The sequence below is a fragment of the Lagenorhynchus albirostris genome, chromosome 3, assembly GCF_949774975.1.
Source record: "Lagenorhynchus albirostris chromosome 3, mLagAlb1.1, whole genome shotgun sequence".
In the NCBI taxonomy this organism is placed as follows: domain Eukaryota; kingdom Metazoa; phylum Chordata; class Mammalia; order Artiodactyla; family Delphinidae; genus Lagenorhynchus; species Lagenorhynchus albirostris.
This window is the reverse complement of record NC_083097.1, coordinates 76,373,132-76,385,761: the sequence shown is the minus strand read 5'-3', so window position 1 is coordinate 76,385,761 and position 12,630 is coordinate 76,373,132. Positions and strand designations below refer to the sequence as shown.

At 37.5% G+C, this 12,630-nt stretch overlaps 1 protein-coding gene across 8 annotated transcripts in view; it reads left to right on the top strand.

Annotated features, from left to right (window-relative positions):
• The window catches only part of MCTP1 (multiple C2 and transmembrane domain containing 1), a 539,066-nt gene that overhangs the window by 171,489 nt on the left and 354,947 nt on the right, over positions 1–12,630 (top strand). The window contains exon 1 of one of the 8 annotated variants that reach the window (XM_060143286.1): positions 6,895–7,002. The exons of the other annotated variants lie outside the window; for them this stretch is intronic. Coding sequence (XP_059999269.1) covers positions 6,946–7,002 — 57 coding nt within the window. The 5' untranslated portion in view covers positions 6,895–6,945. Of the gene's footprint in view, positions 1–6,894; positions 7,003–12,630 lie in introns of those variants that run through there. 8 annotated transcript variants of the gene reach the window in all.

Here is a 12,630-nt window from a genome sequence, read left to right as displayed (position 1 = left end):
TAGGAATCCTTTGAAAAGTATGGCCATGGGGGCAGAGTGAGGGTAAGTGAGGTTGTAAAATAAATTACTTAAGCTCCCAGGAGGCCTTGCAGGGTGGACTTGTGTTAGGGCATTTGCCACTATCCCTGGTCTGGCGCAAAGCCTTGTGGGCCTAGAAACCACACTCATCAGCAGTTCCAGAGCCCATTTGTCCCCCAGAGCTGCGCTCATATTAACAAAGCTCATATGACTAATGTACAGAATCAGAATGCCAATGTTTCCATTTACAATGAGAAGTGAAACTGCTGGGGTCTGGTGGCTCGTGTCCCCCCCCAGCCCTTTCTGTGCCTGTAGGCAGGCCACCACTAACCAGGCTGCCAACTTATTAATTTATAATGGGAGACATAGCTGCTGAGTTGTCCTTAAATTCCTTAAATTTCCAGCAAGTTCTCCCTAAAGTCATGTAAACAGGGTACCAAATTCTAATCAGAAAGTAGTTTGGTGAGCGTGGAATCAGAAGACAGTTCTTTCTCAGACTGATAGATGTGATGGAATTAGTGCAGGTTTATAATAATAAGGGACATGCCACCAGCCCAGAGCACCCTCGCCCAGCATTTGAATGGCCATGGCCTATGCTTGCTTCTGAGATTGCTTTGCACCTATTTCCTTGTCTGGACCATGTCTTTCTACTGGCAGAATCAGTATGTTTAATAGATTAGTGTCATGTCTGAGGATCCAAGACTGGCTTTTCCATGGGCACATCTGACCTTCAAAAGCTTTAGTTTGTCTCATACTATATAGAGGCTAAGATTTAAAAATCAGGAGTATTCACATAACCAGAAAAAATGGAAAAAATATTTGAAAAATCCAGAGACCTAGCCTTCCTGGGCCCTTCCCACATGGGGTCAACTCTCTGGAGCTGAGTACAGACTGTCCCCTGTAGATGAGGCTGGAGTACTGTCATTCAGTCCATTCATGCAGGTCCCCACCAGGTGCATGACATTGATGCATTACCTCCTGGTAATGCACACGCCTTCAGGCATTTGAGTTTGTCTCATTCTGACAATTAAACTTGCCTTTATTTATCTATGTGCTCTGACCTACTATATTTTTATTTCAAAGGTTAATTCTCAAAGGGCAGTCTCATTTTCTTTTTTCCAGATTCATTTTACGGTCACCCCCAAGTGACAAATTGAAAACACATTTGAGTTTAAGTCCTAGAGGGTTCCAGTGATAGAAGACTGAAGTATAAAGCTGATAGCTTCAAGGAAGTAGGATACCCTTAATCTTTGTAGAGGAAATATGTGATGCTGCTGGCCACCTTTCTCTAATTCTAGCTCAAGTCCTTTCTTCCTCCTGGGTGAAGAATATTAAGTACTTTCATATTCTATACTTTTTAAAATGCTCTAGATACTACCTACACTGAAAGAAACATAATATGAACATTGTATTTACAAAAGTGATAAATATGGATGTTTTGTTTATAGATGTATTTACCATGGAATTTCTTTAAGGAACAAGAGCTTATTTTTAACTTCAGTATTACAAATTATGAATAATCAGATACAGGAAGATTTGCCATTTGTTATGGTTCCTAAGAACTACTGGCTTTTTTGTTTTTTAACTTTCATGAATGGAGAAAATGTCATTATGTAATTGGATTACTGATCGTAAAAAGGAATTAGCTTCCCAAGGAAGCATTTTTTTTTCCGGTAAATAACCTGCCCCTTAATTCCTATTAATCTTCTGAATAAATTAGGATTAATTTATGAGTGACCTATTTGGGAAAATGGATTTTCTTGAGAAAAGAGAAATGTCAGTTGTAAATCCTCCTGTATCTCACAGGTCTCTTCTACCTCAAATTTGACTACTTGATATAATCTTTTATAAAAGGTAATAATAATCTTTGGGGTGCAAGGTAATCTTTTGAATACTCTTTGGGGTGCAAGGTAATAACATATTCTCTTCTCTCTGCCTCATAGCATCTTGTATATATCTCTTACAATAACATTTACTCCATCTTACTTAAACCGGTCCTAAATTAAGTAATGAATTAGCACAATCTCTGGCACAGAGTTACTTCTCCATTTCACCATCTTCGTCATCTGCTCCTAAGTTTTCTTTCCTCAATTAGACTCCATATTTCTTGATGATACGGATTGCTTCATGTGTGTGCCCAGTGTGGGGCACATAGCAAGTACTCAGTAATTGATGAACTGAACTCATTGGAAATAGGAGATCTCAGATCCTCTAGATATGCGGTCTGCCATTATTTTTGGAAATGCTTCAGGAATCATGACTGAGGAACACTTAATTTTCACCATAATTTTGACTCAAGAAATATAGACAAATAACTGGAAAAAATAAAGTTTTAAATTAAAAAAACATAAAATTTTAAAATAATAAACCACAAAAGCTATTGTGAACAATGATAAAACACACCACACACTGAAGGGTGAAATCTATAGCTCATGTAATTGACAAAGGAGCTGAACTGTAATATAGAAAGACCTTCCCAAAAATAAGTAAAAGAAAGACAAACAACCCAATAGGGAAAAGCCCAATGATAATTAGATAAGATGCTCAACTTCAGTAGTAATCAGGGAAACCATAATTAAAACACTGAGATACTATACCAGTCACAAACACATGGCAAAAATGTCAGAGTCTGGAATATCAGTACTGTGGATGTTGTTTCTCGGAATCTAGTGCAAGGAAGACTCTCATACACTGCTGGTTGAATTGTAAATTAGTCTAATTATGTTGGGATGCAGTTTGGCAATTTCCAGTAAAGGTGAAGCTGTGTATATCCTTTAACCCTACAATTCTATCCCCTGTTATTCACCTTTAGAGAAATTCTTGCACATGTACAAGAATTTAGGGTAGTTTAATAATAGCAATAAATTAAAGACAACCTAAGTTTACCAACAGGGGAATGGATGCATGGATTGGGATGCTATATAGCAGTTGAAAAGAATAAACTATGTAGAACTACACGAAACCTCAAGGTAATGCTATGCAAAAAAAAAACAAAAAAAAAAACCCAAAGCATCTATATACCATGATACCATTTTATGAAGCTTAAAACATGCAAATCAGTGTCTTCTTTATGGATAAACACGTATTTAATAAAATATAAAAAGTTGTATGGGGATGATGAAAGATAATCCTATAGCGTGTTTACCTTAAGAGGGAATGGAAAGAGATAGAATAGGCAGGGGCATGTGGTGGCTTCCATTGTATCTGTTATGTTTTATTTCTTCCAGGAAATCTGAAGCAAGTTTGGCATAATGTTAAGATTTTCATTGGAGGCAAGGATAATGGAAGGAGAAGGCCATCAGACTCTGTAGGAGGTTTAAGTTACCGGGATAAATGGGCTTTGAGAATAAAATAGAGCAGTACTCACTGTTAACAAACACATCAGTTTGTCAGCAGTGTGTCAGCACTGTGTAATTTCCAATTCTGCTCAGCTTTAAATTCCAATTCTGCTCAGCTTTACTAAGCATCAAAAGGGCCCTGACTCCTGTCTCACACTCTGAGCATCTTCAGCTGTGTGATTTTTAAGGAGGGAATACTGTGGAAATCTAGGGCAATATAAAAGCAGGAGGCGGTACCTAAGATAATGTGAAGATTTCTGAGGACTAGATCAAGCCAAAAAAAACAATAAAGGTTTAGATTTTATGTTAATTAGGAAAGCAGTTGTGCCCAGTTCAGAGACCAGAAGCCTTTCAGTGAGCTGTTGATAGGCCAGTTTATTTACTGTGATCCAAGACTATCTAAATTAATATAAAGATTATTATTATAAATATTTGGCTGTTGATATGTTGATATGAAGCCCTGTTATTTTATTTTAAAGAGTAACATGTTCTTTTCAGATTACCTAAGGAGTATACAAATTCATTTCATTTTATGAGATTTATGCAGGGGCTTCCCTGGTGGCGCAGTGGTTGAGAGTCCGCCTGCCGATGCGGGGGACACGGCTTCGTGCCCCGGTCCGGGAAGATCCCACATGCCGCGGAGCGGCTGGGCCCATGAGCCATGGCCGCTGAGCCTGTGCTTCTGGAGCCTGCGCTCCGCGTTGGGAGAGGCCACAACAGTGAGAGGCCCGCGTACCGCAAGTCTACAAATAAAAAATGTTGGAGATTTATGCAATAGCAATAAACTAAGGAAAATGATTGGCTCTCTCCTTGTCCCCCATCACCCTCTTATTTTGAATCTCTTTCCCAGACATAACCATTTGTCCACAATTGGTGTGCACTCATCCAGGTCCTTTTCTATGACTTTGTATATAAAAATTCATGTACCCAGAACTGGGATAATGTATTTTTCTGCAACATGTTATTTCCATGTAATGTCTTTTAGGGAGCTTTGCGTGTCAGTGTATCTAGATAGCCTGTGTTTTTATTAGCTACATAATATTCCTTAGTATAGATGACTCATTATTTATTTAACTATTCCATTGTGCATGGCCCATTGCAAAGTTTCCAGTTTTTTACTATTATAAAAAACTCTGCAGTGAATATTCTAGTACATCCATCATTACAGCAGAGGGCAGATGTGACTTACTGAATGGCCAGATCTAGGAACTACAGTAGTGTTGTCCAGAATCTGCCTTTCTCATCTTCGGCTTTGGCTTTTTCTTGGTTGGCCTCATTTTCAGACAGCCTCACTTCATGTGGTAGCAGGTTGCCTCTCACTGGACCAGCTTGGATCATGTGCCCATCCTTGACCCTATCACTGCAGCGCTGTGGTCGGTCAGGCCTGGGTCACATGCCCACTTCTGGGGCTAGGTCAGCATGATGTAAACCACATGGATTGAGAGGGAGGGAGAAATAGGTGATTTGCTAGATAAAAATCAGGATTATGATACTAGTAGAAGGAGGAGGCACGTTGCTGCTCAGGCAAATATATAATTGTCACTACAAACGTCTTACAGATAATATTTTATGTTTTTGTGAGTAGCAGATAAATAGATTTACTAATGGTATCTAGATTTATGTCATAAGGACCAAAGGATTCTTATAAGTATCTTTCAAAATCTTGGCTAGAGTAATGAAACAAGTATATTGTTTCTATATAATATTGTGTGTGAAAAGAAAGCATGTTATAGATTGAGGATCATTAACATTATGAAAAAGAGATAGTTTTTCAATTTAGGAAAGTGTTACCCAATATATTTGCTAAATATTCAGTGACAATGATAGATTGTATCAACAACATGATAGATACTTGGTCTTAAATCACATTTCTTAATATTCTACTATTTGCCAATCCATAATACAAATTCTGTATTTTATTTATTCATTTATTAAACAATGTTTATTAAATTTTGCTATGGACTGATCACCATGCCAGGGGCTGGGGATGAAATACTGACCACAACAAGATCCCTCAGGTTTCTTACCTTCTTGTTAGGGCCCACAGACTATAAATAAGTAAACAAACAAATAAAGAAGAAAATTCCAGGCTGTGAAGGAAATGTAAAGGATCATGAGATGCAAAGTAATTGGAGAAGGTCGTTTCAGGCAAGGTGGTAAGGGAAGCCTTCTCTGAAGAGAGAGCATTTGAACTGCAGCTGAGGACTAAGAATGAACCCAAAACTCTAGACCTATGCTGAAGCAATATGGTAGCCACTAGCCATGTATTGGCCATTGAGTACTCAAATGCAGCTAGTTCAAATTAAAATGTAGTATAAATGTAAAATACACATTAGCTTTCCAAGGCTAGTACAACAATTATAAAATATTTAATTAATTTTATATTGATTCTAGGTTGAAATGATAATATTTTAGATATATAAGGATAAACATTATTAAAATTAAGTTTACATGTTTCCTTTCCCTTTTTTAATGTGATGACTAAAATGTTTAAGATTACATATGTGGCTCACCTTATATTTCTACTGAACAGTCCTGGTCTAGATGGTTTCAGTGTATTTGCTATGATTGACACGTGTGTTTTCATTTTTTTGTCCTTGCTGTTGGTGATGGCAACTGAATTTATGTAGTAGATTTTTCTCCAAGGGTCTATGTCTATAATGTTTATTGACTGAGGTGTCCAAACATAATAATTCAATGTGTGATTAAGCTTAGTACAGCTCAGAGTTAAGAGGTATTGGGAGGTGGGAAAAGCACAGAAAATTGCCGCAGTTACTAGAGAAGTTGTGTCATTAGTCATGTTTCTTTAGAAATGTTCACGAAACAGATAAAGGAAGGCTCTGAGTTGGAGAGGTAGGTAGAGCTCGCATCACACGGTAATGACAGCGTAGGACAGGATTTCTGTGGGAATCAGCGACAGCAAACCACGAAGATCTATTTCCATTCTCTACTTAGTGAAGAAGATTCTATTGTGTTTTGTGGAATTGCTACTTCTTGCATGTTAAAATAGAGTTTTATCCTACACTGTGTTTGCACTGATGGAACATTAGTGACTTTAGTGTGCCTCTTTTTGTATCTCTGTCAGAGAGATGTTGGCAAGTTCACACACATTTAATAACATTATACTGATTCACTGTGGAGAGCAAGCAGGGTAGTTTTTCTTTGTGCCATGCTATTATTCGAATTTCCATTTGCGACTTGTGCCACAGGGAAGAAGTTGACTAAAAATGCACGTATGATTTAGCGGCTGAAAATTTTCAGTTTTAGTTTGTAAACATTTGAGACCCCCGAATGTGATGTTTGTTACGCAATCTAAGTTTTATGAGGGGAAACTGTGTCCCTACTGATTTGAGAGAGAGTTGAGTCATATCCTGTGAATGTGAAGCAACCGTGTTTAAACATCACGGGTTCCTCTTACTTTCATTCTAAGTCGCTGCCGTTCAGAGCAGCAAGTGCTATCTGCGAAGAGGCTGCTACTAGCCCTTGGAGGAGAACAGCCTCTCTTGCCGGGATTCAGTAAAGAAAGCCAAGTCTGAAGATGCAGTTCTGTCACTGGAGTGAAAGATGTTTTGTTTGTTTCTAATCAGCTATGCTATATAGCTGCAAGCTGAAAAGTGTCTGTAATTTGCCAGTTATTTATAATAAGGTAAGTGTTATATTTTGGTTCACTCATTGTATTGTGGCAGCCTTGAATTAATGTGGCAGTTGTAGTATGTGATCATGCCTCAGAAAATGCCTTCTCACAGGGTCTTGACAGCGGCTTTGAGATTCTCATGCAGATAATTTTAAATGTATGGTACAATCCATTTGTGAGATACTTATTAGATTGATATTGCTTGTATGATAGTTTTTAATGAAAAATATAGTGCCCGAGATGTGGAAAGATTATAGTAGCTTTGTGTTGTTTTAGTTGTTTTTTTCTTAAGGATTAAGTTGTACCAGAATTATTTTTTTCTTTTTGCTACTCTAATGTCTTGGTTAAAGGTGAAACGTGAATGCATAAAATTCATATGATTATACTTGGATTTTTATTCTAAATAATCATAGCTCAACAACTATGTTTCTCCATTACAAAAAAAGTCTTAGTAATTTTTAGAAAAAGTTGAAAGTTGAAAAGTAGCACCTCTTGCTTAGGCTTTTTATTTTAAGTGAAAGGCCATCATATTTTTAAACTTTGGCTCTGTTTGTTTCAAAATGTGTATGAGTTTGTCACAAGTTCATTTCCTCAGTTTTTGTTGGCGACACATATACGTTGTATGGATGGAGAAATCTGTGGATAGAGAAGTGAACAAGAGGTTTGCTTTTCAAATTCTCGAAGCTTGCTGCAGAAAGGTTGGGGTGGAAGACAGGAATGTTGTCTTGGTTTTTATTGATTAAAGAAATGACATCAGATCAGAGCTAAAGGTGTGTCTGGTGTCACATCACTTTGGACAATCATATTTAAGTCCTTTGAATTCTTTTGAGGTAGAAAAGGTTAATTTGATTGTGAGAGCTATAGCTGTGAATTTGTGAGACGTTGCTGAATTGAGGGGTTTTGTATGTTTAAGGACAGTTGGCATTACGATACTTTTTTTTAATTGAACCACTATCATGCTTAGAGATCGTTTCATTTCTGTTCAAAATTATGCCCACTACAAAATTGCTAGATTCTAACTACAGCTTGGAGATTATTTTCCATTAGATATATACTCAATAACTCAAGTTTTACAAAGGTTAAAGGGAAGGCATGTAGTTTTCCTCTTTTGTGAAGGGGAAATTAAAATTAGTTCAACTTCCAAACATATTTGAAGGCAATATTCTGAATTAGAAGAGAAAAACTTTAAAGAAAATGACTTAGCACTTTGAGAGCCTTTGGGACCTTGCATAGTGAAAAGGCACATATCCCAAAAGATGAGAATACGAGATGTTATGAATAGAATATCCTGATGCTTGATATGTATAAAACTCTGCTAAGTATTCTGCCTGAGAATTTTTTCTTATGCTATATGTGGATTATTAAATGTCAATAAAAAGAACGTAATACATCTACATCAAGACAAAAGCATATTTTATTGCAATTTGCACTGTTTCAGATTCTTAAGTATGGATTATAATGGCCATCCAAACTGTTGTTATATACGAAAACTCAGACCGATAAAATGTTGTAAAATCAAGATTTGATAATATGTTCTGTTTCAATTGTAGACTTTTTTTTAATGACAAAAAAAGTTTTTTTTTTTTTTATGACATTGTACAGCCAACTGGTAGCTACCTGATTAGCTTATTGTTTCTCCTCCTTTCTTTCTGTTTTCCCCATCCTTTGGCTGTTTTCTTGCTTCTTTGCACTTCCAGGAGGAGTGTGGGCAATGGGCAGGGAGAGAGAAGGAAAGTGAGCAGACCAAATAGTGTACTGCTTTTATTTCTCACCTCTCATGATGGTTTTGATGAGAAATGAGGTCAGGAAGAGGTTAAATATAATGACAAAAATGAGTCTTTTAGATTTCAGTTATTCAAGAAATTCCTTGACCTCTGAGATGAAGAATAATTGGGAGCTTGGTTGGGACAAGCTTATCTACCTTACAGAATTGTTGCAAAGATGAAATATCACATCTGTTGTAGTATTTTATTAACTGTAAAGTTTATTTATTTATTTATTTATGGCTGTGTTGGGTCTCCATTGCTGCGCACGAGCTTTCTAGTTGCAGCGAGCCGGGGCTGCTCTTTGTTGCGGTGCGTGGGCTTCTCATTGCAGTGGCTTTTCTTGTTGTGGAGCATGAGCTCTAGAGCACGGGCTCAGTAGTTGTGGCTCACAGGTTGCTCCGCAGCATGTGGGATCTTCCCGGACCAGGGATCGAACCCATGTTCCCTGCATTGGCACACGGATTCTTAACTAGTGCGCCACCAGCGAAGCCCTAACTGTAAAGTTTTATACGTATTTTTGAGGAATTGTTTTTGTGTCTTCTTGAAGTAAAGGTACTGGCAAGACATCAGAGATACTCAGAATTCCACTCTGGATTCAGAATACTTATTTTTAGTAGTAAGGGTCTCCTTTTTCTCTCTTTTTGTAAACTGTTTTACTTGTTAATTTCCAACCTATATAAAAATAGTATGCAAAGGTAAGCTGCAAAAAGAAAAATAAAAACCCAATTTTACCTAAGCCTCAAGTGCTGTTAAAAACTTCAAATAGCTGGAGGAAGCTCATCCTCACTCAAAAGATATTTATCAAGTGGCGATTACATTTTATCTTCAACCTAAAATCAACACGCAGTTAGGGGCAGCATCAGCAGAAGCACATAACATGACTTTTTTTTCCCTTTTTAAATATTTTTCTTTTAAGTGAGGCTTTGTTTGAAGGGTTCATGATGAGGAACTACAGAGTAGGAAGAAATTATTTTATAAAGTAGTCTTTCTGACTCCTGAAAACTAAATCTTTCTGGATTATGCTTTAGATCTAGGGTCCCTAGTGAATCCTACTGGATATCAAAAGCAGCACACTCACTGGGTAAAATACACAGTGATCACTCCCCTACCTACTTCTGAAAATCAGTTATGAAGATCACACAAGACTGTTGTGTGACAGTGCTTGTGAACTCCACAGAGCTTATAAATATCACTATCACCAGGTAAGATATACAGAATTACATATTTGGAAGGGAACTTAGATGTCATCTCATATCTTCTTATTTCACAAAGAAGAGAATTAAGGTCCAGAATGCTTAAGGAAGGTGCTTAACTTCACTCAGCTAGTATCTAAACCTGGATTTTTTTTTTTCTCCCAGGTTAGCTAGAAATTGATCAGAAGATTAGCTGTTTCCTACTGTAAAGAGTTTTTTAAAAGATAAATACTATTTTCAGTATTGATGAACATCCTTATAGGAAACTATATCCCCTGAGAATGTTTCAGAGAAGACATATTGCCCTGTCTACAGGTTTTGTGGGCTGAGAATCCGCATTGGATCTAGCTTAATGGAGCATGGATTTGTGGAGTGATTATCAAACTATAGCATGTGACTCTTGGAATCTCTTAGCTATTGCCACAGTAGAAGTGTCCAAGCCCTTACTCTGCGGAGTTGAATCATAAGAGTAAATGTGCATAATGAATGGGGGTAGATTTTGTAGCTTTTAAAATTATAGTTAGCATCATAGATTGTTTTGATGCTTGTTGAAAGTAGCTAGAAAAAAGAGATTCCCCAAAAACTTACCCTTAAAAAGAGATTAGGAAAATTAAAAAAAACAAATTAACTTACAACCATTTCTGTTAGAATTGACCTGGCTATTTTATTTTTATGGAACACTATTTTTCAGAGAGATGAGACGGGAGAACCATGACCTTTAATAATTATAAAAGTTAATGACATATATCCTACTATACTAATGAACAAATTAGATTCATAAAGAAAATTTTTCTTTAAAGCCTCTTAACACTAAAATTAGAAGGCAGGTAAATTAAAAGGATTTTTGGTGTGTTGGTGGTATTAATAAGGGTTATATCTTACTCCTAAGAATTCAAAATATGGTTACCATTTCCTTTAATAAAAAATGTAACTCTTGTGAAAGGTATATACCGTATCTTCATTTGCTGTGCTCCAATTTATAGCTTCAATAAATAAGTGGAGTTTAACATCATCCTATCTCATGAATAAATTCTAGCCCTGCTTTGTAATAAAATTCATGTTAACTTTGATTCCAAGGACTACATGAATCTGCTTTATAACTATTAGGAGATAAAGGAAAACAGATGAGATAAATAGTTTAAAAACTTTGCTAAATGTAAGTGCAGTGAGATCGTGTGTGGTCTGAGGGACAGAGATCTGGGCTGCAGGATGGGTGGTGGGAGAAGCAGTATTTCTTTGTACTCTTGACCCCTCCTGTGGTTTTGGAGCTGATAGGGAAGCCCATGTCTTCTTTTTTTGTGTGTGCTACGCGGGCCTCTCACTGTTGGGGCCTCTCCCGTCGCGGAACACAGGCTCCGGACGTGCAGGCTCAGCGGCCATGGCTCACGGGCCCAGCCGCTCCGCGGCATGTGGGATCCTCCCGGACCGGGGCACGAACCCGTGTCCCCTGCATCGGCAGGCAGACACTCAACCACTGCGCCACCAGGGAAGCCCCCCATGTCTTCTTTTGATTTTGTTTTCCAATCTACAAAGTTGAGAAGACAACTTTTTCGTGCTAGACGACCATCCCACACATCCTGTAGGTACTTCGTAAATGTTGGTTAATAACCCTATGAACATCAAGGTGGGTGAAGCACTTTCAACTCAGTTGCAGAGTCCATAGATGTGCCATTGGTATAAGTGCCAAGGCTGGTAATGAATACCCCCTTGAGAGAAACCCAAGTAGGAAAGCTTTGGAAATGCTTTGTTGGGTTTTAATTCCATCTTAATTTAGTAGAGGTACTCAAATTAGTCACTTGGTCTCCCTTTACTTGAGTCATTTCACTAGTGGGATGGATTAGTAATAGTTATTCATGACAATTTACAGCATACCCAAATATAACAAACCAGGCTCCAAATCCCTCACTCCGTGAGTGTTTCTCTCCAAGATGAAAATAATAATAATGGCTAACATGTAAATCAGATTGTATAATACTGTCTCTTTTAATGAACTGTCTAATTTATTTCTTAAAACTACCTTATGAAATTTGGGCACTATTATTATTGTTCCCTTTTCACAGATGAGGAAACTGAAGCGTAAATTAAGTGACTTATCCCAACATCACACAAATGGTAGTAGAATGATCAGAGTTGAACCTAGGTAGTCAGACTTCAAAGCCAAGATTCTAAACTACATTCCGTGCCGCCCCCAGTTTGAATCCCTTGATCCCAGTAATATGAAGTGACTCCTATAAAGTGCTACAGAGAGGAAAAGAAATATCTTAAATGTTACTACATTTAATCATCTTCAGGACTCAAACATTCTCATTTGTAGTGAAACCCAGGCCTTTATGAGCCAGAAATAAATGGAACTTATTTGAGAATTCATGTAGAATGAGGCTAGTAATAATGCGAAATGCATCTGGAATGAGCAGACGTAACTGAGTTCTCCTAGGTGATCGTAGTCTTTGGTGATGTGAAAAGATTTCCTTTTTTTGAGAGAGAGAGAAAAACAGCTCTCGATGTACACATAGTCAACAGTCAGTCCTAGGAAAACTTTTGGGAATTTGTATGTTTTGAGGGAGGATTAATGTCATGTCTCCTTTTCTTTGTACACTCCCTAAACATTTCCTGATGAAAGTCATTTGGGGGAAGGAGCACACTGAATGAATGGTAGAAGGATTTTAGGTCTGTTGTGTGAC